The 22838-nt window shown below is 32.1% G+C and overlaps 2 protein-coding genes across 2 annotated transcripts; one reads left to right on the top strand and one right to left on the bottom strand.

Moving 5' to 3' along the window:
- Positions 1–1077: 1077 nt before the first annotated feature.
- Positions 1078–8177, top strand: LOC129910612 (regulator of telomere elongation helicase 1 homolog). Its single transcript, XM_055988046.1, has 10 exons — positions 1078–1388; positions 1445–2305; positions 2374–2702; positions 6019–6225; positions 6292–6712; positions 6778–7026; positions 7088–7230; positions 7291–7420; positions 7476–7754; positions 7816–8177. The coding sequence occupies exons 1-10, from the start codon at positions 1191–1193 to the stop codon at positions 8026–8028; spliced, it is 3030 nt and encodes a 1009-aa protein (XP_055844021.1). The 5' UTR covers positions 1078–1190; the 3' UTR covers positions 8029–8177.
- A 651-nt stretch (positions 8178–8828) lies between these two features.
- LOC129911279 (homeotic protein ocelliless) lies at positions 8829–21995 on the bottom strand. The gene is made up of 3 exons (XM_055989013.1): positions 21332–21995; positions 9568–9682; positions 8829–9498 (listed from the first exon to the last, which is right to left on the bottom strand). The coding sequence occupies exons 1-3, from the start codon at positions 21536–21538 to the stop codon at positions 8996–8998; spliced, it is 825 nt and encodes a 274-aa protein (XP_055844988.1). The 5' UTR covers positions 21539–21995; the 3' UTR covers positions 8829–8995.
- Between the last annotated feature and the right edge of the window lie 843 nt (positions 21996–22838).

Raw genomic sequence — 22838 nt, 5'->3', positions numbered from 1 at the left:
TGACAACTATAAATTTTTGTTGTGTCTGCTGGTTTTCGGAACATTCAATATACAGTGCTGCCAAGATTTCAGGTTAAGCCCCGAGGCGTTTTTTTGTCCAGTTAAGACCGGTGGTAATAAAAAACACACCTAATGTTACATTTTGTAACTTTTTTCTCATTTAGGAACGATGAAAGTTAACTATTGTTAACAATAGGTGTGTTTTTTATTACCACCGGGCTTAACTGGACAAATAAAACGCAGTCGGGGCTAAGCATTTTACATGTTAAATACAACAACACCTTAGCCCCGTGGGCTTACTTGTTTAGCCCGGAGATTTCTCTGGGCTTAACTTTTTGAACAGTTTTAAATCTGTGCTACCAAACTATTTTTTTCAAAAATTGTTTAGAATTTGTTTAAAAACGTGAAAACTCACTTTTGGAATGACAAAATGTATTTAACTAGTTTTAGTAGCATACATTTTTGTGTCTCTTTGTAAAACATACAAGAAAAAATACAAGAAAAACCCGAAAGCAAAAAAATGACAACTCTAAATTTTTGTTGTGTCTGCTGTTTTCGGAACATTCAATATGCAGTGCTGCCAAGATTTCAGGTTAAGCCCCGAGGCGTTTTTTATGTCCAGTTAAGACCGGTGGTAACATTGACTTAATATATATGGACTGCTAGAAGCATATTCAGGTTGGTTCCACTTGTTTCTTCGCGATACTAGCGCCCTAAAAAAAGCGGAGAATAAGTGCAACATTTTTTACGAAGTGCGAAAGGAACAAATATAGAAAAACAGAGAAAGCACTACCTTTTAACGACAGATGTCATTCACTAAAAGTTTCCTCTGTTCGCCGTCTAAGGTTATACCGCTAGTAGAGCTAGAAAGATGTGGAATCATTTTTTTTCAATTTTTGTATGGAAAAGTCAAACGACTAGCAGTCCATATATAGTAGGTCAATGGGTGGTAATAAAAAACACACCTAATAGTTAACATCACAGTACACATATGTGTACTGTGAGTTAACATCGTCGAATAAAAGAACGCACCACAGTGTTACCATTTTTGTTTCGGTAAAAATTGACATTTCTCAAACTTTCGTTAAAACAAAAGGCACATATTTGATTTCATGATTTGATTTTAGTTCGCGCGATTTATTATTATTTGCATTAATTTATGTTTACAAAATAAACAAGAATTAATAAAAATGCCTGAATATATGATAAACAATATACCTGTAAATTTTCCTTTTGAACCATACGATGTTCAAAAGGCTTTCATGGAAAAAGTTATTGAATCTCTTAAAACAAGTACCAATGCGGTCTTGGAATCCCCAACTGGAACTGGTAAAACTTTAAGCTTATTATGTTCCTCCTTGGCATGGGTTTTATCTAAAAAAGCAGAGGTAAACATTTGTTAGAATTCTTATTTAATATGCAGGAATACATTGTTTTTCTTAAGTTGCAAATTCAAGGGGAAAGAGAAAAAACCCAAGACAATTTCAATCCACAAACATCTCAAATTACAGTTGAGGATATTCTAGCTAAAATAAACGAACCAGCGCGTAAAAAACCTGGCGGCGGCTGGGGTGTACCCAAAATAATTTACGCATCTCGCACACATTCCCAATTGACACAAGCAATGAAGGAATTGAAGCAAACTTCTTACGCCTTCGTAAGAGCAGTTGTCTTGGGTTCTCGTGATCAGTTGTGTATTCACCCAGAAGTTATGAAGGAGCAAGGAAACTCCAATAAAGTACAAATGTGTAAAGTGCGGGTTCAGACAAAGTCTTGTAGCTTTTACTCGCGGGTAGAATCAAAAAAAGACTCACCTGAATTCCGCGAGCAATCAGTAATGGATGTTGAAGATCTCATTACTACCGGCAGGAAGCTTAAAGTATGCCCGTACTATTCTTCAAAAGAGCTTGTCGACAATGCAGATATCACATTCATGCCATATAACTATTTGCTCGATCCCAAAGCTCGAAAAGCAAACAAGGTTAACTTGGACAATACCATTGTGATTCTAGATGAAGCTCACAATGTTGAAAGTCTTTGTGAAGAATCTGCATCGGTTATGATTAAGTCTTCCGACATTGCGCTAGCTATTGATGATGTGACACACATCATGAAAGCAATGAGTGAAGACCTTCTGGGTGAAGTCTCGGAAGAACCTAGGGACTTTACATTAGACGATCTAGCCCTTTTAAAGGAGATGCTACTTTCACTTGAGAAAGCAGTCGATGAAATACAAGTACCTAACAAAACCGAAGGAGCAACTTTTCCTCCTTCTTTCATGTTTGAAATTCTGGAGAAGGGTAATGTAAGTGATTCTCATAAGACTTAAATTTAACATGTTAATGTAACTTTGTTTTTATTTAATTTTTACAGATTACAATAACAAGTGCGAATATGGTTGTTTCATTGTTAGAAAGGTTACTACAGTTCCTTGCTGTGGCTTCGCAAAATACAATGTTTCGCAAGGGTGCCGGCTTCGAAGTTCTAAGAGATCTCATCTCTGTAGTGCACTTCAATAAAGATGAGAATTTGGGGAAAATTCATAAGAGCTTTAAAGTTCACGTTCAATTGGAAGAGATAAAACCACAGAAGTTTGGTGCTGGTAAAGCTGCTAAGGGAGATGGTTGGTTAACTACTAAACTACCCGCCAGTACCAAAAATGCCAAGATAATAAATTATTGGTGCTTTAATCCTGGCTTTGGGTGAGTAAATGACTTTTATTTTTATTAAAAAAATGATTCTAAATTCGTTACTTATTTTTGTTAAAAAACTAAGGCCCATTTGCTGAAACGGAACTTCAATCTTTATGTGAAACATAAACCCTTAAGTTCTACATAATCGTTTGCACAAACTTCAATTCGTGTCATAAATTCTTCTAAGTTCAACATAACTTAGGGGCAAGAAATAGTAGAACATAAGGATTTTATGTTCTACATAAGGAATTTTTATTGAGCCAAAAGCCATAACATCCCTTAAAAACCTTAAAAACGAATTTGTCTAGAAAATTAACATCAGTAATTAATTAAAGAATGGTCAACTCACTTTAATACAATAGGTCTGTTCCAGACTTTTTGTGCACTAAAATAGGAAGTCTGTCAAATTAATGAGAGTTGGGAGAGAATTCTCTCAGTAGAAAATAAAACTACGAAAGACTGCCAAAAAGTCTGGAACAAGTTGCACACCATTATACAGCACAATTTCATATTTTATGCTTAGTTCGATAAACATTAATACTTTTTTAATGCAAAGAACACGTAAACGCGATTCAATTTAAAAATCACTACAATTTGATTTTTTTTTTCTTTTTTATTTATTTGTTTGACATACGTCAACTTTTCATTTGACAGAACTTATATTTCTGCCGGAAGAAATTCTTTGGGCTAAATTTGTCAGGGTGGGGAAATTTTTTATTCTCTCGTGAGCGCTCTCTTCTACACAGTTTTTGAAGTTGGGAACAGACTCTGACCAAAAATTTCCAAATATTACTAAATTCGTCAGTTTCAAAATGAGTGTGGAACGGACCTAATGTTAACAATGGTACAATTGGTAGCATAAATATTTACAGAAGTATTTGTCAATTTTTTTTCATATATTTGTCACTTAATTGTGACACACAAACACATTTGTAAAAAATTTCCATCACATGAATAATTTTTTTTATTAAATCAAACACACATTTTTTATCAGTTTCACTGTATTTAATTAATTTTTGCAATAAAAAACCACAAAATAACAATATTATTGAAAAATTTCAGCTTAATTGCTCAAAAAAAATTAAAATTAACTGATGTTTGTATCGATTTGACATTCAAATTTGAAGTTCTCAGCGATTTCTCGCATGAAAGTAAAACATTGCTAGGTTGAACATAAATATTTTTTAAGAACTTAGAATAAACATAAGGACTATGTTCGACCTAGCTATGATTCAAATTTATGATCCGTATGAGCAAATGGGCCTTAGGCCCATTTAGGATCATAAATTTAGGCCCATTTAGGATCATAAATTTAAATCTTAGCTAGGTTGAACATAGCACGTATGTTTTACTTAGTTTATTCCAAGTTGCTAAAAAATATTTATGTTCAACCTAGCAATGATTTACTTTCATGCGAGAAATCGCTGAGAGCTTCAAATCAAATTGTCAAATCGACACAAACGTCAGTTAATTCAAATTGTTTTTAAACAATTTACGGAAAATAATATAAGAAATTTGGTTATTCTGTCTATTTTTATTGAAGAAAAAATGAATAATAGTAAAAGCGGTAAAATAAATGGTGTTTAATTCATTAAAAACAAATTATTCATTTGAAAGATTATTTTTGTGTATGTATTTGTGTGTCATTGTGAAAATGGATGAAAAAGATCACTGCAACACTTTTTGCGTTGACATACTGTCGTGCATATCTAGATATGTACACACTCGAATTTCGGTTATACCAAAACTGCCAAAATATGCTGCCGGCTCTTAGACTATGCAGAAATGATTTGATACCGATCTGAGTAGCAAATTTGGGACTAATCTCTGTATTATCTTAAGGCCACTGTAAAGCAATTCGCCGTTAGTATAGATTTTACCACCAATGCCACATGATGAAAAGTAGTGTTTTTTTAGGTTTGAATGATTGGTTGTCGACTTCCTTATTTCTTCACGAACTCTCATACTAAACCATAGAGGAAGGAATACCTAGAGACGCGACTTCGGTTGGTTTTTCTCTTCCACCCTACAAGCTGCAATGAGAGGAAAAACTCCACAGTGCTTATATGTGGTAGTTTTCCCGTGCATTTAAAATGGCACCAATACATTCAACTGTGGAGTTGAGCTCAAAACAATTAAAAACAATTTAAGTGCTCAGTAGGAAATAAATTCATAAAAAAATAATATAATAAATTCAAAACACGAACCTTTTTTTTTTATTTCTGTACATATTTATTGAAAGGTGGGTGTCTGGAGTGAGCTATTTGAGCTATTCAAGTTCATGAACAAACCAAAATCATGTTTAAATTCAAAATTTGTGAGGACATCTACTGGTGAAAGGAAGGTATTAAACGAATTGTACTTTTCACACGTATTCACAGATAGGAAAACAAGAGAAAAATAAGAGAGATTATCTGAAATTAAATTTGCGGGTGTTTTCGGTAAGGGGGGTACGAGTCGGCTCTCTAGGTATTCCTTCCTCTATGTATGTACTAAACGATCATAGTATTAACCATTTTTTCAACGCAACGAAAAGGCTTTAAATCCTCTTTTAAGTTGTTTTCTTTTTTAAGTGGCTTCTGGCTCCATTTTTATGCTTTAGACTTCAAGGAACAATAAATTGCAAAGAAAATCCTCTTAACAATTTTTGTGTCGTTAAAACAAATTCTTTTTCACAAAAATCTAGATCTGATAATCTGTCAATTTCTTAGCAGCCATTAAAATAGTAGTAAAGTGTCCAACCTGCAGGGCCACCATTTTTCCCAAAGATCTCCAAGAACGAGAGCCAAAACACCCGCTACTTATGAACGTATGTTCGGAAATGTCAAAATATATAATCTACTGGAAGTGCCGTGGTGATAGCATTGGTGGGCTATTAGGAGTGACTTGGACTTCAACTTTGGATAATGGCCTACAAACACGAGTTTTCTTCTACATACCTCTCAGTTTCGGTGGTTGGTTGAAGAGGGGAGATGTTGAATTTGTGAATTTTGTGAAGATAATCAGATTTTCAGATTATGTAACAACTAATACAAATCCTGTTAGTTTTCTGTTCTAGTTCGTGGTCACAAAATTTAATTTAATTATTTGCAATGCTAGTAAATAGTATTCAAGTTTCATTGTTTGTCCAGTAATAATACATTTTTTTATTGATGATTAAAGATTTAAAAAGTCATTTAAAAATTTGTATCAAATTTTTACCCTTTTGATTTATTTAGTCAAGTGAATACTGTAATGACAACTGTAATAAATAAACGCTGTAATATGTAAAGGTTTTACTTTAATTCTTTTTTACAAATGGTTTTTATTTTAAATAAAAAAATAGAATGGAGCAATTACTAAACAAAAACGTCCGAAGTATTATACTAACAAGTGGAACACTAGCCCCTTTAAAGCCCTTAATTGCCGAATTAGCCATTCCTATACAACAAACTCTGGAAAATCCACATATCGTAGGAAAATCACAAGTTTGTGTGAAAATAGTCTCCTATGGACCGGATAAAGAACTTTTAATTTCAAACTATCAGAATCGGTAAGTTTTTCATTTGTACTTTTTCAATCATCAATTTGAAATTAAAAAAAAAAAAACCTATTACAGAGACAATCCTAAATATGTAAACTCTCTCGGACGTACGATTCTCTCTTTTTGTCCCATTATTCCAGATGGTTTGTTGGTTTTCTTTCCATCATATCCACTTATGAACAAGTGTGTTGATAGTTGGCAAGCAAGTGGCATTTGGTCACAAATTGCACGTCATAAACCGATTTTTGTTGAACCACGTTCTAAGGAAGCATTTAACACAGCAATGATTGAGTTTTATGAAAAAATACGAGATCCTTCAACAAAGGGGGCCATATTTATGGCTGTTTGTCGTGGCAAGGTCTCCGAAGGTCTTGATTTTGCCGATACAAATGGTCGTGCAGTTATAATAACTGGTCTGCCATTTCCTCCTCTCAAAGATCCACGTGTTATTTTAAAGAAACGATATTTGGATGAAAACCGAACGAAAGAGAATGAGGCAAGTGCAATAGATATTCATTTATTATTTCACTTCATTACATAAAAATATTAATATTTCTTTAGCTTTTAAATGGAAATGCATGGTATTCATTAGAAGCCACGCGAGCTGTTAACCAAGCTATTGGTCGAGTTATTCGACATCGCAATGACTACGGTGCTATTTTACTTTGTGATTCACGTTTCAATCAACCTGGGCAGATAAGTCAGCTTTCCGCCTGGATAAGAGAGCATTTAAAAGGCTCACAACAGCATCAGAGTTTCGGACCTGTCATAGGTGAACTGTCACGGTTCTTTCGAAATGCCGAGAAAACAGTAAGTAGAGTTAAATTTCTAGGTGAATACTTGCAAATAAGTTGTTGCTTTATTTTGTCAGCTTCCGAAAGCATCCATAAGATCTGTCGAATCGATAGTCACTGAAACTATGGACGATCCGGTCGTTAAAGTAAAACAATTTTCAGATCCAGCCTTAGTTCTTGAGTCAAAGATGAAATTTCAAAGTGCCCATTTTGCAGCCATGTAATATGATTTTCTATTAAAATTGACAAATTGATATTCTTAACCTTTTAATTCTATCAGTAAAATAGAAAATACCAACACAATAACCAGTTGGACTCCAGAGGATTACTCAAAAGCTATTGGAAAGCCACGATCATCAGGCATTCCGTCTGCAAGTGATTTTATAAGCCGCCTAGATTCTGATATAACCGTATGTTATGGATATACATAAAAAAAAAATTATTACCGATTTTTCTTCATTTAAGACGATTGATTTTAATGCATCCAATTTGAAAACAGAAGATTCAAGTTTAGTTACTATTCATAAACGTGAAAGGACATCTCCCAGCCAAACACAAACGAATAGTGATCCAAAGAAAAAACGTCTTAAAATGGTTCCAAACAATCCGATATCAAGTAGTACAAGTTCCAATTTTTCTAATCCCTCCCTGCATTCGTTGTATGCTTTTAATAAACCTTCGATAACAAAAAATGAAGAAAAGACGCAAGAACTGCCAACACAGCATGTTGATCTCTTGAAATTGGTAAGCAAAATAATAACTATAGTGAAAGTTGATAAACTATAATGTATATTTGTTTTTCTAGATTAAAAGCTCTCTAACTTCCGAGAACTATTCGAAATTTGTTAAGGCTTTGATGTCTTATAAAAAGGAGAGTAGTGTAACAGATCTATTGGCTATACTAACTGATGTTTTTGGAAGTCCCTCTATGCATTATTTATTGAAGGGAATGCGGAGATTTGTTAAAGACCAAGACAAAGTTAAGTTTGATAGTACTATAGAGAGGATTGTTGGATGAAATCATTGATTGAAGGAAAGTGTTTATGTTTAAGGTTTTGTCATACTTATTTTTTGTAAATAAAGGTTATACAAAATTTTGTTATTAGTTGAAGTTTTATCTTTAATTCAGTTGCTGAAAATAATAAATTGAATTTTTAATACCAAGAAGTTTTACATTTTTTTAACATTATAAGATGAATAAAGATGGGCTCATCCAGTAATAATTTGCATTCAATATCAAACTGATGTACGTTAGAATGAAAGATAATTGAACTTCCTAAAATTTAATAAAACGAGTTAAAGAGACTCTTCTTGACTAACTTTCCAGGAAAATTGTCTAAGTTGGAAAGATTTTTTTAGATAGCAAACCAATCAGATAGCCGAAACGTGACTAACTTCTAAGTCCCTGGACAGGTTCAGAAAAGTTAGGAAGCAAATATATAGTAATGCTTCGCGTGGATGATTGGTTCGTGAAAAGTGACTGCAAAGTTAGGCAAGAGAAATCTCCCTCACTCGATTTACTCGTCTACCTTAATTTTCGTTTAGAAAATGACGTTGACTAAATATCTAGTCCCTAATGTTTCCTGAACGTGTCTACTAACGTTTATGAACCTGCCTAATAGCAATTATTATGAACGATGATTTTCTCTCGAGATACTTTGCATAAGGAATAAAACTGTACTAATTGATCTGAAACACACAAAAAATGTAAGAAATTCTACGTTTGGAAAATATATTTTCGTTTTCATTTATTTTTTTTTTTGTAATATTTATTTTTTTTATAATTTAAACTTAAAAAAATAAAATATTTAGTTTTTTTTTATAAATCTATACAGCTAAATAATTAAATCTAAAATGCAAGAGTTTAAATAGATAATAATAATTATAATTGTTTTCATTTATTCACAAGTGCTTTTGGAATTACTTTGTTTTATCAATACGATCGAATACGAAGAATCCTAATCATTTCTATTCAAATCACATGTCTAATGTAAGCCATTCGTAGCTTTATTGTTATTTGAAAAATCAATACATGCTCCCGACGTTAGGTCGATTTCTTCTGAGTCAGAACCATCGGTATCGGAGCAATTACTCAGACTGCCAGCACGTGCCTCGCAGCCCATTCCATTCATGTTGTGATTTCGCAATGCATCGAGGGATGCATGACCGTTTCGGTCTTTATACATTTTTAATTCTGTATAGGTCTTCTCGCAGTTGTTGAATTCTCCTATGACACCACCGTCACCACCACCGGGAGCTTCTGGATTTCGGTCTATTGTTCTGTTTTGATTCTGAAATGCTGGATGCATCATCGTAAAGTGATGCTGTTGAACATCTGCCGAGCCAGCATTATCAGAGGGCCCTGTGGAATTATTTGGCGGTGGTTGTGGGGGTAGATTTGATTTTTCCGAACTAGATAGGTTTTCTGGTATTTGTTGTTGGCTGGCACTTGTTGATTCGTTAGAATTGTTATTGGCGCCACGACCACCTATGGGGAAATGCTTTTATAGAATTTTTTTCTTTTATTAAAAAAAATAACAATTGAAAATTAAAGTACCTCCAACGATAACTGGTGGTGAACCAAGGCTAAGGCAACGCATTCTCCATGCATCTTGTAACAATTGAAGACGAGCCTGCTTCCGCCATTTGGCTCTTCGGTTTTGAAACCAAACCTGCAAAAAGTTTTATTTTAAAATATTGTATTTAACATTGTTTGGGTTTTGTTTATGTGATTTATTTATAATTAAGGAAGTATACTTTCGTAGATTTTTCAATGCTCTTTTGAGACAAAGCCATACCTACTTAAGTCGTCGAAATATAGGTACATAAAACGGTGCAGGGAAATAATTCCACGAGAATCTGCTCCACATGGGAATTTATTCCACCTCATGTGGGAATCTGTTCCACTTTTTGAAGTGGATTAAATTCCCGCCATGAGTGAGAATTTATTATACTTTTAATTGGGAAATAACTTCACCTTCAATTTTGGTGATTTATTCCTTGTCATTTTAGCACATTATTTTTCTTTATGTTTGTATTAGAGCTCTTGAAACCCGGGTATTTGGGAATTTGTTTGGCATTTAAAGCGTTTCCTGGTTGAACCAAAGTACAAAAATATGACCAATTCGGTCATGTACCAATTTTACCTATGATATAAGGTTGCTTTATAAAAGTTCCCATTTTAAAAGTGGCAGCCCTATATTTTTCATTATAGTTATCAACTAACAATGTCAAACAATCTCCTAAAAAGTGTCAACTAGGTTAATAAATTATAGCAAAATAAGAAAAAACAAAAAACTAAATTTTTAATTTGCGTATCTACTTGGTTACAATATCTGTTGAATATACTCGGGTACTCGGGTACCCGGGTAATTTGAGGACCCGGGTATCCGGGTATTTCGGGTACCCGGGTGCTACCCGGGTAATACCCGAGTATTTTGGTACCCGGGTACCCGGGTAGCATTGGACCCGGGTATTACCCGGGTAGAATCAAGAGCCCTAGTTTGTATTGTAGGTGCAATCTGGAAAAAAAGCTGCGTTTTGGGGAAATGGATTGTAGCTTCAGATTATAAGGTACAAATTACGTATGTAATTTCGAATGAAAATTTAAATTCGAGCTGGGAAAATATAATATATTTCTATTGTAAGTTTCTGAAACATAGCAATGTCTTGGATCGTGTCAACTGGTACCTACATATTAACTATTTACATACTCTTCATACGAAAACTGATCAAAAACTTAAAAAAAAAAACAGCTGTGTCGCTAATAGGTAGGTAGTCTAAAAGTCGACTTTGATTTTTTTTGTTCCAAATCTACGTAAGACATATCAAAACAATAATTTACTGAAAAGAGTGATTTGAAGAAATATCAAGCCATCTTGTAATAATTGGTTGAAAGCGAAGGGGAATAACATTGTTCACATGAGAACCTACTGATATTTCACAACCCAAACGCGAAGCGGAAAAAATTTTGACCACTGGAGAATCAATTTTGGGGTGTGAAAATAAAAATTCGCTCGAATTTTTCAACAACAAAGCGAAAATGCCGCTATTTCCTACTTTTAGATAAAAAAATATTAATAATGATAGAAAAAAAAATTCATGTAGATTATAACCCTACTCGAATTTTATATAAAAAATATTTTTGTTGAAATGATTTTTTACTAAAAGCTTTTTGTCGTTTGTAATAAAGAGAGCGTTTTTGTAAAGATAAGCAAGTGACAAAATAATTCGAGACTATATTTGGCCTCCAAAATCATGTTATTATTTAGCTGATTTCATCATTATCTACATGATTAACTGAATCTTGTTCGTAAATCTTAGAGATTTAGAAGCAGCTCAAATGATCGAGCCCCTTGACGTTGAGGGTTGGGATCATTTTTTATAGGATTTTAGTCTAATTCAGATTTCTTCAAATTATGTTTTTGGTATTTTGACATCGAATTACATTACGGTTAAAGCTTCTTATGCAATCAAGCCGTATTTTATTGTCTTGAGAACCTATATTTACTTTTTTTCAAAAATAATATTTTTCTCAAATATATTGGAAATAAAATTTTTTATATCTCAAAATCTTAGTGGTCAACATTAAACATCAATAAGAATTTCATTGAAAATTAGTTTATGAGACTTTCACGTCCTACATTCACTTGCCGAAAGTGAAATTAGGTGTTCTGTATTTTCTCACTCATTTTCAATGAATCTGCAATTTTTGGACAAAATATTATCAAAACTTATATTTACATATATTGTGTTGTCGATCAAAGATGAATAAAAATAATCATTTTTATCAAAAAACAAAACCGACTTCCATGGATCAAATGGTTTTATGGTTTTTCTAATAGTTTCTTTGGCCAGAACTGAACGAATTTGAAATGGGACCACATTGCAGCCACCAGCTTTCGAATACAAAAAGAATTATCAGAACTGGTTCACTCAGTCCAAAGTTATATGAGGTAAAAAAAAAAAACAGACGAATTGAATACCTCCTCCTTTTTAGAAGTCGGTAAAAAAAGAAAAAAATTTCGTACATTCACCATAAAACATTTTTTTTCTGGATACGCCACTGATTTAGTCAATGTGATTTCCTGAAAGGACATGTAGCAAAACTGGTAAATCTAGTTACGGAGATATTCTTTGACTCACTTTCCATTAAAAGTGCTTAAATTGTAAGTGTGTTTTACCTGCTCTGATGGAAGACCTGAAAATAGTCTTGAAAAAAAGATCATCAATGTCACATATGTTTTCACCGGTTCCGTAATAGAGTTGGGCACTTTAGTTCATTTGAGTGATCGATCACTTTAGTTCAAATCACGCTACTGAACTAGTTCTGAACTAGTTCATTTTAGTTCAATTTATTTTAATCAGTCCGTTTTTGTTAGAATTAAAAAACAAAATTAGTTTGTTCAAACTATATCCAAATTTATGTAAAATTAACGCATTCTACATAATAAAACAAATTCAACCTACATAAAATACACATTTTTATTTTTTATAAAAATTCTTAATTACTTTCATATTATGTACTTGTCGAGCTTTCTGATTCCTGACGAAAGTCTAGAAGAAGTTCGTTTTGCTCTCATACAATCGAAATCAAAGTAATGCAAGGACCAATATGCTACTTGTTTTTGTTCTTGCTCAGAAATAAGAGTAAGTGGTGTTTGAAGAAACACTGATACTGGCACAAGCGACCTTGTGCCTTGTGCCATCTAAATCTTGAGGTAGAGCAAAAGAACTGATTTCGCTCCACAAAGAATTGGATGCAATTTCATATGTACTTTGGTTTCTGAACCCCTATTCTTTAAACGTCTGTCAGGTTAAAAGGACGCTGTCGGCGTATAAGACAAAAAGACAAGGACCAAATTTGAAAATTCCCTATACAGATGGGACTTACATTCACACAAAAAATATATTTAAAAAATAATGAAATTTACGGTATAAAACAGCCAAACTGCAAGTATGGAAACATACGAAACTTAAAATTAAAAAAAATGATAATGTAAAGTGAGCGCAAGCTGTTTTGTAATGTCATGTCACTCAAGGTGGAAATAAAAGAAAAAACTTTGTTTATTATTAATTTTTATGTTTTATGGACTTTACGGTGAATATTTTATCGATTTTTACTTTTAATATAAAAGCCATCCTTTCGTATTTACACTCGAATACATGAAGTTTTCATAGCATACGTTTGTATTTGTACATGAGTGTGGCTGTGTATGCTTTGTAGAACTACTCATACATATGTATGTGTTTGTGTTATGTTAAATTTGGCTTTATGTTATTTGGCTTGTTTTGGTATTAGTGGTATTAGTTTGGTATTAGTTAGTAAAGATTAAGATCTACTTCAATTGAACCAATTAAAGAAAAGTGGTACCTTTGTATTAATTTAAATTAACTGGTCACTGAGGTATATGTGTAACCTTTTTTATTTTTGTTTTTTTTTTTTTTTTTTTATAGAAAAAAAAATGTGCTTAAGAAATTATTAATCCAAATGGCTTTTGTGAACTATTTTATGACTATTTTATTACCATTTAATGAAAAGTCAATATTTTAGAAATTCATTGAATAAGAACTTTTTGGTTTAGTTTTTGGTCTCCTTAATATTCTGAACCCGTTCTTAAAAGTGTTTTTTTTTTATAATTTGTTATTAAGAACGGCAGAACAATCAATATTTTCACAAATTTGATCAATTTTGTTTTCTAGTCCTTAAATAAATCACAAAATCTTACTTGCTTACTTAAGAGGGTTCTCTTTTTAACTTTGTTTTTCTAAAAGTGCATATTATAACAAATTTTGTACTTTTTTAAAATTTGCGTTTGGAAAATTTGTATAAAAAGTTTTGAAAACTAAATAAACTTGAAACAAAATTAAGGTCGTGTGACAAATTCGTGTAGTTGAGGCAATCTTATGGTTGTCAGTTGTAAGTGTTAATTTTTGTTTCTTTTTGGTCTTAACTTGAATTGATTAAGTTTGCAATAGTTTATAGAAATAAAATGCACGACTGGGTCGCACGAACTTGCTCTTAGAGTTAAAGTTGCTTACATTTTTAAGGCTTTTTATATAGAAATTTGGAAAATGTAGGTACCTACTAGTTGCATCACAGCTTTACTTAAAGTAACGGAAGATTTGCGACAAGATTTAGATAAAGATAAAATTAACTTTTTGGTACTCCTAGATTTCTCCAAGGCATTCGATATGGTCGACCACTTACTTTTATGTGACAAGCTCTTGAAGCTTTTGCGTTCTTACTTAACAGATCGAATGCAAGCAGTTCAATTAAACAACAATTTGTCCGACTTCCTCAAAACCTCTCGCGGTGTTCCACAAGGTTCGATTCTGGGTCCTTGGTTATTCTCACTTTATGTAAATGAGTTACCATCAGTGGTAAAATATAGTTCAATCCACATGTATGCTGATGATGTGCAAATTCATTTGAGTTGCCCGTTAGGGCTTATAGAACACGGTGTAAGCTGTCTCAATGAAGATCTTGATAAAATCGTATGTTGGTCACAGAAAAATGGTCTCCTATTAAATCCTAAGAAATCTGTAAGACTTGTGATTTCAAAGAAAGTTGTTGACCTTTCTTACTTTCCTCCGGTGCTCTTACAAAACTCCCCAATTGAATATGTTGAAACCGCTAAAAATCTAGGTATGATTTTCAACCGAACTCTAACCTGGAACAATCACATAAACATAGCTGTCGGTAAAACATATGGCATCCTTCGAACTATGTGGGCAACACAATCCTTTACGCCCATAAAAGTGCGGATGTTATTAGCGAGAACGCTGGTCTTACCTACACTCATTTATGGTTGCGAAATTTATTCATGTTGCGATTCCATCAGTAAAAGAAAGCTAAATGTCGCTTTTAACAGCCTGGTACGCTATATTTACGGCCTAAGAAGATATGACAGTATATCTAGATTTTCCAAAAACCTATTAAATATGACTTTTGAAAATTTCCTTAATTACCGAGCATTAAACTTACTATCAAAGATACTCCTCAATCGTGAACCCCAATATCTCAGTAATTTTATAACTATGCCATCCTCGCAAAGGACGCGAATGCTTATTTACCCGCGCTATACCTCTCTCACATCCGAGCGTCAATTTTTTGTGTATTCAATTAGATTATGGAATTCTCTTCCACGAAACATAAGAGAAATAGACGATGTTTTGAAACTACAGACCAAAATAAAGTTTCACTTTTCACAATAATTTATTAATTATCAAATTACTAATAACAAATTTCTAGTTTTTTCCTCTCTTCCTCTTTTTTCTTTTTTTCTTTCTTGTTTTAATTTTGTTTGTATAATTTTTTTTTTCTTTTGAATGTATTTAAGTAACAAAATTGTCAAATCCTAGCTTTCTTAATTGTAGCCCTTACCTAAGTTATAAGACAATATGTCTTAATGTGTATAGGTTTATCATGAAATAAATAAATAAAAATAAATAAAATACTAAAATTCGTTTTTTAAAAAAATAAAATAAAATCTGAAATCAAATTGCCCTCCAAAACAAGTATGCAGTTTTGATTGATATCTTAAGATGCAATTTTAGAAAAAAAATTTCAAAATCGTTAGAGCCGTTTTTTAAAAAACTAATTTTTTATAAATAATTTTTTGAAAAAAAAGTTTTAAAATAAAATTGGTATGCCATTTTGAAGAAATCACTAATCAACATCTAAAAACAAAATTTCAAAAAAATTCAATGTCCTGTTTTCGAAAATTTGATTTTTCAAAAAAAAAAAAAATTTCAATTTTTTTTTTAAATTCAAAAATTATTTTTTTTTGAAATTTTGTTTTTTATATAAATGCTTCTTCACAAAAAGTTTCGTTGAAATCGAATAAGCACTTTCGGAGATAATTTGAAAAAAACGGTTCTATGGCAGGTACCGTTAAAAATGATTTTCAAAAAAAAATTTTTTATAAGAGATAAACCTTGTTTTAAAACTTACATTTGAATTTTGTAAACAAAATTTTTGGAGCCGTTTTTGAGAAATTTCAATTTTACTAAAATCGGTGTATGACAAGTACCGTTATTTTTGGTCCAAAAAAATTAATTCCAAAAACCCCTTTGGAGAGTCGCCAAATAATGCTACATAGCAAGTTTGACATTAATCGGTCCATCCGTTTAGGCTGTAGCTTCGTATACAGACAGACAGACTGACAGACGGACAGACAGACGGACTTCCGGGACCCAATTTTTTGGCATTCTCTACCATCGTAATGTCATGGAAAAATGCTATCTCAACTTTTTTTTTGTACGAATGCATAACTTGATATATAGTACCTACATCTACATATATCGCAAGTAAAAAGAGCAACATAATAATTTTGAGATTGTCCCAAAATGAGTAATTTAAAAAATCTTAAGTAAAATCCAAAATTCTGGCAATGAAAAAGAGGTAGGTATAATTTAAAATTGTAAGTGTTGTTGCTGCTGTTAAATAATAATTATTATTATAACTATTTTTTCAATCAAACACATTTTTGTGTTGAATTTTCGCCTAAATGAAGGAAGATAAACCAGTCGTCCTATAGTATGAAATCTTTGTATGTGTTCGTTTTTTTAATTTTTTTATAGTAATATGTTAATTTTGCACCGCCAGTGTATTTGTTCTCTTTTTTTTTAAGTAGTTTCTTAAAAATTAAGAGCGATACATAAATCCATCTGACGTAGGGCGAAGGAACCGCACAAGGTGTCTGACACTGGACAACTTGTTTTATAATACTAGTTCAAATAAAATAAAAATATTAGGGACTAGATATTTAGGCAACGTCATTTTCTGAACGGAAATTTGAGTAAATTGACTAAATTTGTTTGGATGTGATGCTATTTCGAATTCAAATTTCGAAATTTATTTAAGAATTTTACCAGTCGCATGGGTAAGACACCAAATTTCACTTAACTGTAATGAATAAATAAAATTATTTATAACCGATAATGCACTTTTTAGTTGTTTTTCACACAAATAAATTTAATTTTGTTAAATTAATTCTTTAATTAAAAACAATCTGCTGTCATGTTGACAAAAAAAACTTTCCTAAATTTTTAGGGAAAATTTTCTTGCCTAAATTTCCAGTCAGCTTTCCAATAAAATTACCTAAATTGGAAGGATTTTTTTTGGCAGCTGACCAATCAGAGACCGAGAAATTACCTAAATGTTTAGTCCCTAACGTTTCTGAACCTGCCCAATAATAAAAACATGGTTTGTACGTCGACGAAATGTAGATCAAATTTTCTACACCTTTGACACCTGATATCTGCCGAAGCCACCATGATCCGCCTAAAGATCTGGAATGAATGTCTTAAAACTAAAATCAAATAGAGTAGGTATAGGTACCTATTTGTTTCGATATGAGGTGACCCAATATTGTGCAGTGTTTGTTGCTTCTCATTTTCATTGCACTCTATTTGTTATAATAACAACGAATAGAGTATACTCCAGAAGTATACCCGTTCAGAGAAGGCAAATATAAGGATTCTCGCAGACCACTAATCCGAAATTCATAGTCGGGAATCGTTCTTACCTTTGCAAGTTTTGCTCTAAAAATTTGGTGTTTAACTGTGGAAAGGTTAGATTTGGTAACAATTTCTAAATTAAAAAAATTAAGGTTTGATGAATGTTATCTATAGATAATATTGGCCGATCCTTAACGAATGTAAAGATTTAAAAAAAGTGAATTATACTACCGTTTTTGTTAACACTTCCACAAGTTCCAAAAATTAGCAAAAGGGCTAGTGGGATAAGACTTTCTACTTCAGGTTCAGAGTTCAGGGATTTTAAGTATGTCTTGACTGGTTTTGTGACAACAGTTCCTCCAAATAAAGAGAATATTTAATGTAATTTTATTTTATTAAAACCTTTTTTGTAGAATAAAAGACGAGAAAATAACCAACAATTTATGCTTTTTATGTATCTTTCTCATAGTTGCCCTGAGAAACTTTGTTTGGCAGCTACAGATTCGACCATATAACCGTAAAATTAGCCATGACTGGACTTTTTTAAGTTTGAGGAATCAAAATATCTTACCAAAAATAAAATAAACTTTAAGGTGAGATTTCGTTTCGTAAGTTTTAAGAGGGGTTTCGTCAAATCAAAAAGAAACTCGTCGTTTTCGTTGTTCGCCCCATGTGAACAGTGCTTTAGTGTCTAGTAGAAGCAAAAGCCTTTAATCCACCTTTTTGAGTACATAAGTAAACGACGCAATTTTTCAACAACTTTCTGTGTGGTTTCTGTTTACTATAAGAATATTGAAATTTTAATCAAAACAAATGTATTCCACATTCTTTGATAATCAAAAAACAGTATTCCTGATCTAAATCAAGATAACTTCTGCTAATTTTCAAAGCTAAATTCTTCCCATTGAACTCTATTCCGAAATGGATAGTTACATATATACTTTCGAAACAAAATACAGTCGAATTGAGAACCTCGCCCTTTTTTGACTTTAAGAAAAAAACATAAATTTTTAATACAGCGGTACAAAGTTCGAACGTTTTTTTTTTAACGACTTCAAACAAGTCAAAAAATGGATGAGGTTCTCAACTCGAAGGTATTTTTTTTGTTTGATACCTCAGAAGTTTCGACTGGGTGAACCGATTTCGAATATTTTTTTTAAGCTTGTGCTTCCCGTGGGGTCCGATTTCAATTTGGTCCTGTTCTGACTATGGGCAGTGCTAATTGGGCACGTTCAGGAAATATTAGGGACTAGATACTTAGGTAACGTCATTGGGCAGGTTCAGAAACGTTAGGGACTAAATATTTAGGTAATTTCTCGGTGTCTGATTGGTCAACTGTCAAAAAAAAAATCCTTCCAATTTAGGTAATTTTATTGGAAAGCTGACTGGAAAGTTAGGCAAGAAATTTTTCCCTAAAAAATTAGGAAAGTTTTTTTTGTCAACATGACAGCTGATTGTTTATGTGTACTGTGATTTAGTATTGTTAATCTATTAAAAATCATTCACGGCAAAAAAAAAAAAACAAATATTCCAAAAACAAGAAGATTCTGTGTTAAATTAAGCGGATTTCTGCATGGTTTTTTGTTTTAATTAAAAAGAAAAAAGAACAATTTCCTATACGATTTGACATTCAAAATGAGATAAAATTCTAATTTATCTCATTTATATTATAGTACAGGTAAAATAGGCATTTAAAAGAAAAAAAATTGTTACACTCATGAAACTTGGCAAAAAGTTTGCTTTTGGGATAAGAACCAAGTACAAAAAAAGTCTATAAAAAAAGTTGGGTGGAAGGGCGTTTTTTCGCGGACAAGAGGGAGGGGGTAAAGGTCAAAAATATACTGAAAAAAATTGTTTGTCGAATATCATCATATGACACATGTTTTCAAGGTATTTTTTGATGCTAATTCTAATGACATAAAAATAAAGTCAATACGATTGCTCTAAAAAAGTTATAGCCGATTGAAAACAAGGCCGCTTGTTTTTTGACTTCAACAGGTAAAATATAACCGAAACCCATGGGTTAAGTTGTGTGTGAGGAAGGTATCATAACAGCTGACTTAAATTTTATTAATTTTTAAAACTTGGTGTAAATGTTTTGGTTGGTATAAGAATTAAGAATTAAGAATCTGGAAAGTGTACTAAATTATCTTGAGTGAAAGGGTGTTCTTTTCTAAGAAATGATGAAATTCGGAATTAGTACCACAAAAACTAGGAAAAAATTGTTACACCAATGAAATTTGAGAAAAATGTTTCATTTAATACAGAAACCAAGAACCCAAAAAGTCTATACAAATATTTTAGGTTAAAGGGTGTTTTTTTGGGAAATACTGAAAAATCCGAGATAAGTCCGATAAAATCAATGGTATAAATGGTACCCTTACGAAATTCATTTAATATGTTCTCTTTCCAATGGAAATTACGAATAATGTAGATAAGTCTATAATTTTTTTTTATTTGAAAGGGTGTGTAATACTAGAGTAATATTAGTGGTAATCTATTGAAATTTAGCAACTATGTTACTTTTAAGATAAGAAACAAGAAAGGGTGTTTTTTTTAGAAGTAAAGAAAATATGGGTATATTTGAAAAAGTGTGTAATACTAGAGTAATATTAGTGGTACCCTATTGAAATTTAGCAATTATGTTACTTTTAAGATAAGAAACAAGAATTTAAAGTGTCTATAAAAATTTTTTTTTGCCAAGTTTCATGAGTGTAACAATTTTTTTTTTTTATTTCTTGAGTTTATGTACTATTTTACCTGTACTAAGGATGTGATGAAAACAAACTATTACGCTATCAAAAAAATTAACCAAGAAGTTTAGAATAAAAAAAAGCTTTAATTTCAAAGGAGCCCTAAATTGTCATGTTCAAAATTATAACAGCCGAATTTCGATACATATATCGGATCACAAAATTTTGAGGAGCCAGTGAAATGTTCATTGAGCCTGTTTCGCGATAAACAGCCGGCTCCGGCAACGCTGGCGTAAAAGTTTCCATAAAACTTATATACACTCCCGCTAAAATTTAACGCACATCTTTTATATTTATTTTACAGAGAAATCCTGTTATTATTTTATGCCACAGTAGGTATCATGGAATCATGGTTCTTTTTTCAAAAGAGGCAAGAGTGAGATGAAGGGATTTTGTTGAGGTCTGACAACTCGCGAACTTTTTAGAGGTGGATCATAAAATTTCATGGGTTTAAAATTTGCTTCACAGCACGTACGTGGTTAACGAGCTTTGTCAGAACTGCGTTAAGTTCCTAAAACTACGTGACTGATAGCCTAGAAGAGAATGCGGTGCCAATCACCCCTATAGATTTCGTCCACAGATAGAGTGGTTTCAGAATACCTTCAAGACCTTAATATACCTACCAGTGACTACAAAGAAATCTGGATTTAAATTCAAAAAAATATGTTTAGGAAAATCTGAAGAGATGCATTCGCGACTTCAATCTACCTCCAAGGAGTTTTGATCAACTGAAAACTGCAGTGAATTAAGATTAAGAGAATAATGTACAGCAATACCTTCAAATCTTAATTCGTGGAATTAACAGACGACTAAAAGTTTTTCATATGCGCTAGAGGAGGCAATACCAAGTATTTAAAAAAATTATTGGAAAGAACTGTCACTTGCTTCTTATTTTCCAAATAGATAAGAAAAATCATAGAACGCAACAGTTTTTTTATTTATAGAATTTTTTCTGTTCTTTATAAACATAAATTTTTTTTTAACGATTTCCTATAGGAAAAAGACAATTGATTCAAGACTGTGAATTTTATCCTTTTTAAAAAACATAAGGTGGCTTTTGATTTATGGGTGATAGATTAAAAATTAAATAAATAAAAATATTACCTGGACTCGCGCCTCACTTAAACTTATTCGAAGTGCAACTTCCTCGCGCAAAAAGACATCAGGATAGTGTGTCTTTTGAAACAGGGCCTCCAATTCTTGTAATTGTTGTGGTGTAAATGTTGTGCGGTTTCTTCTTTGGCGCCTTCTACCAAACATATATTCGGTTAGTAAATCCCCAGGCAAAGGCGATAAAAATGGTCCAGCCATTTAAAATTAGAAATATTTTGTCAACTGTTTTTTGTTTTTTATTTTATATTTTTTTAATTGATATTCTAAAAAAACACTATTCGTATGAATTTATTAAAACAAAAAAATCCGCATATTTTTAAGCTAATTCAAATGAAAAACGATGTTATTGGAATCGCGTCCGAATAAGAACTGTTCTTTACATTCAACACGATATATTTTTACTGGTCGTTTCTACTGAAATCCTTCCACACAACGCCGCCATACAAATGCAACTAAAACTTGCACAAACCGACAGCGAAAACGAAAAAGCTATTGTACGAGTCGTCCTTATAACAAACGAAATAATATTACTCGATGAAAATTTTCCCACTTGAAGAAGTGAGTAGTCGTTGTTGTTGTTGTAGCTGCTCTTTTCACTTCCTATGTCGGCTGTTGGCATCCTGAAGTATCCTTGCCATCAGGCCGTGTGCGCTCTTTCTTCACCACTCAGTGGCAAATCAAAATTTAAACGTTTTCATCCCCAGGACCTACTCCCCCTGCATTCATTCCATAAGCACCTGATATACAAGGATTCTATACGTGCTTATGCCACCCCAAGTCATACTCTCAGAGTGTTTGAGTGTGTTGGTTTGGTATTATTTCCACCAGTCATTGACGAAACATAATTTGTTTACAATTTTATGACACATACAAAAACACTTTAAGGCTGGAGTGGAACTGCCAGCTATGCAAATTTCTACTACAAAATTCAAGAATGTGAACCAATAGCGTTTAAATGAAAAATATTAAAATGCTTGAAAAATAACAAAAAAACATACTCAAGTAAGGTAATGTTATACAATGTTACCCGGAATAAAATAAGGTGATTCTTGGTTATATTCAAAAAAAAAAAAATGTTGTACAGTAATGTTCTATCTGCAAAGTTGATACCATTTAGCGAAGATTTAAGAAAACCCTTTACTCATGTTCATGATAAATTTCTCTGTTAATATAAATAGTATAAACTTGGTAAATTTTTTAAATTTTTATTAAGTTTAAACATTTTTGATATCTTTTTTGGTTGTTCAGATATTTGTTTTAATGCCGTTAATTTTTCCTTGCCCTTTGAATTTTAAACCTAACAATAATAAGGAAGAAAATCATTCAAAAATTTACCAGAAAACTCATACATTTTATAATACATGTTTGGAAAAACATGCACCGGTAAAAGCTTTTAAAAATGTGTGTTTTTGCTTTAGTCTTAAAAGGCTACGAATAAAAACTTTATTTTTGTTGTTTCAGTTAATTTTTATTTAAATCACATGTTACAGACAGTTTT

The sequence above is a fragment of the Episyrphus balteatus genome, chromosome 2, assembly GCF_945859705.1.
Source record: "Episyrphus balteatus chromosome 2, idEpiBalt1.1, whole genome shotgun sequence".
Classification (NCBI taxonomy): Eukaryota; Metazoa; Arthropoda; class Insecta; order Diptera; family Syrphidae; genus Episyrphus; species Episyrphus balteatus.
The sequence above is the reverse complement of the archived record's forward strand: the minus strand, read 5'-3'. Positions and strand labels throughout refer to the sequence as shown.

What these genes read in the sequence shown, in the direction of transcription:
- LOC129910612 (XM_055988046.1), top strand. Translation starts at nt 1,191, where the DNA reads ATGCCTGAATATATGATAAACAATATACCTGTAAATTTTCCTTTTGAA. An exon ending in AAATTCTGGAGAAGGGTAAT is followed by an intron (nt 2,306 to 2,373) that starts GTAAGTGATTCT and finishes TAATTTTTACAG; the next exon opens with ATTACAATAACAAGTGCGAA. An exon ending in TTCGAAATGCCGAGAAAACA is followed by an intron (nt 7,027 to 7,087) that starts GTAAGTAGAGTT and finishes TTATTTTGTCAG; the next exon opens with CTTCCGAAAGCATCCATAAG.
- LOC129911279 (XM_055989013.1), bottom strand. Translation starts at nt 21,538, where the DNA reads ATGGCTGGACCATTTTTATCGCCTTTGCCTGGGGATTTACTAACCGAA. An exon ending in TAAGTGAGGCGCGAGTCCAG is followed by an intron (nt 9,683 to 21,331) that starts GTAATATTTTTA and finishes AACTTTTTGCAG; the next exon opens with GTTTGGTTTCAAAACCGAAG. An exon ending in ACCACCAGTTATCGTTGGAG is followed by an intron (nt 9,499 to 9,567) that starts GTACTTTAATTT and finishes ATTTCCCCATAG; the next exon opens with GTGGTCGTGGCGCCAATAAC.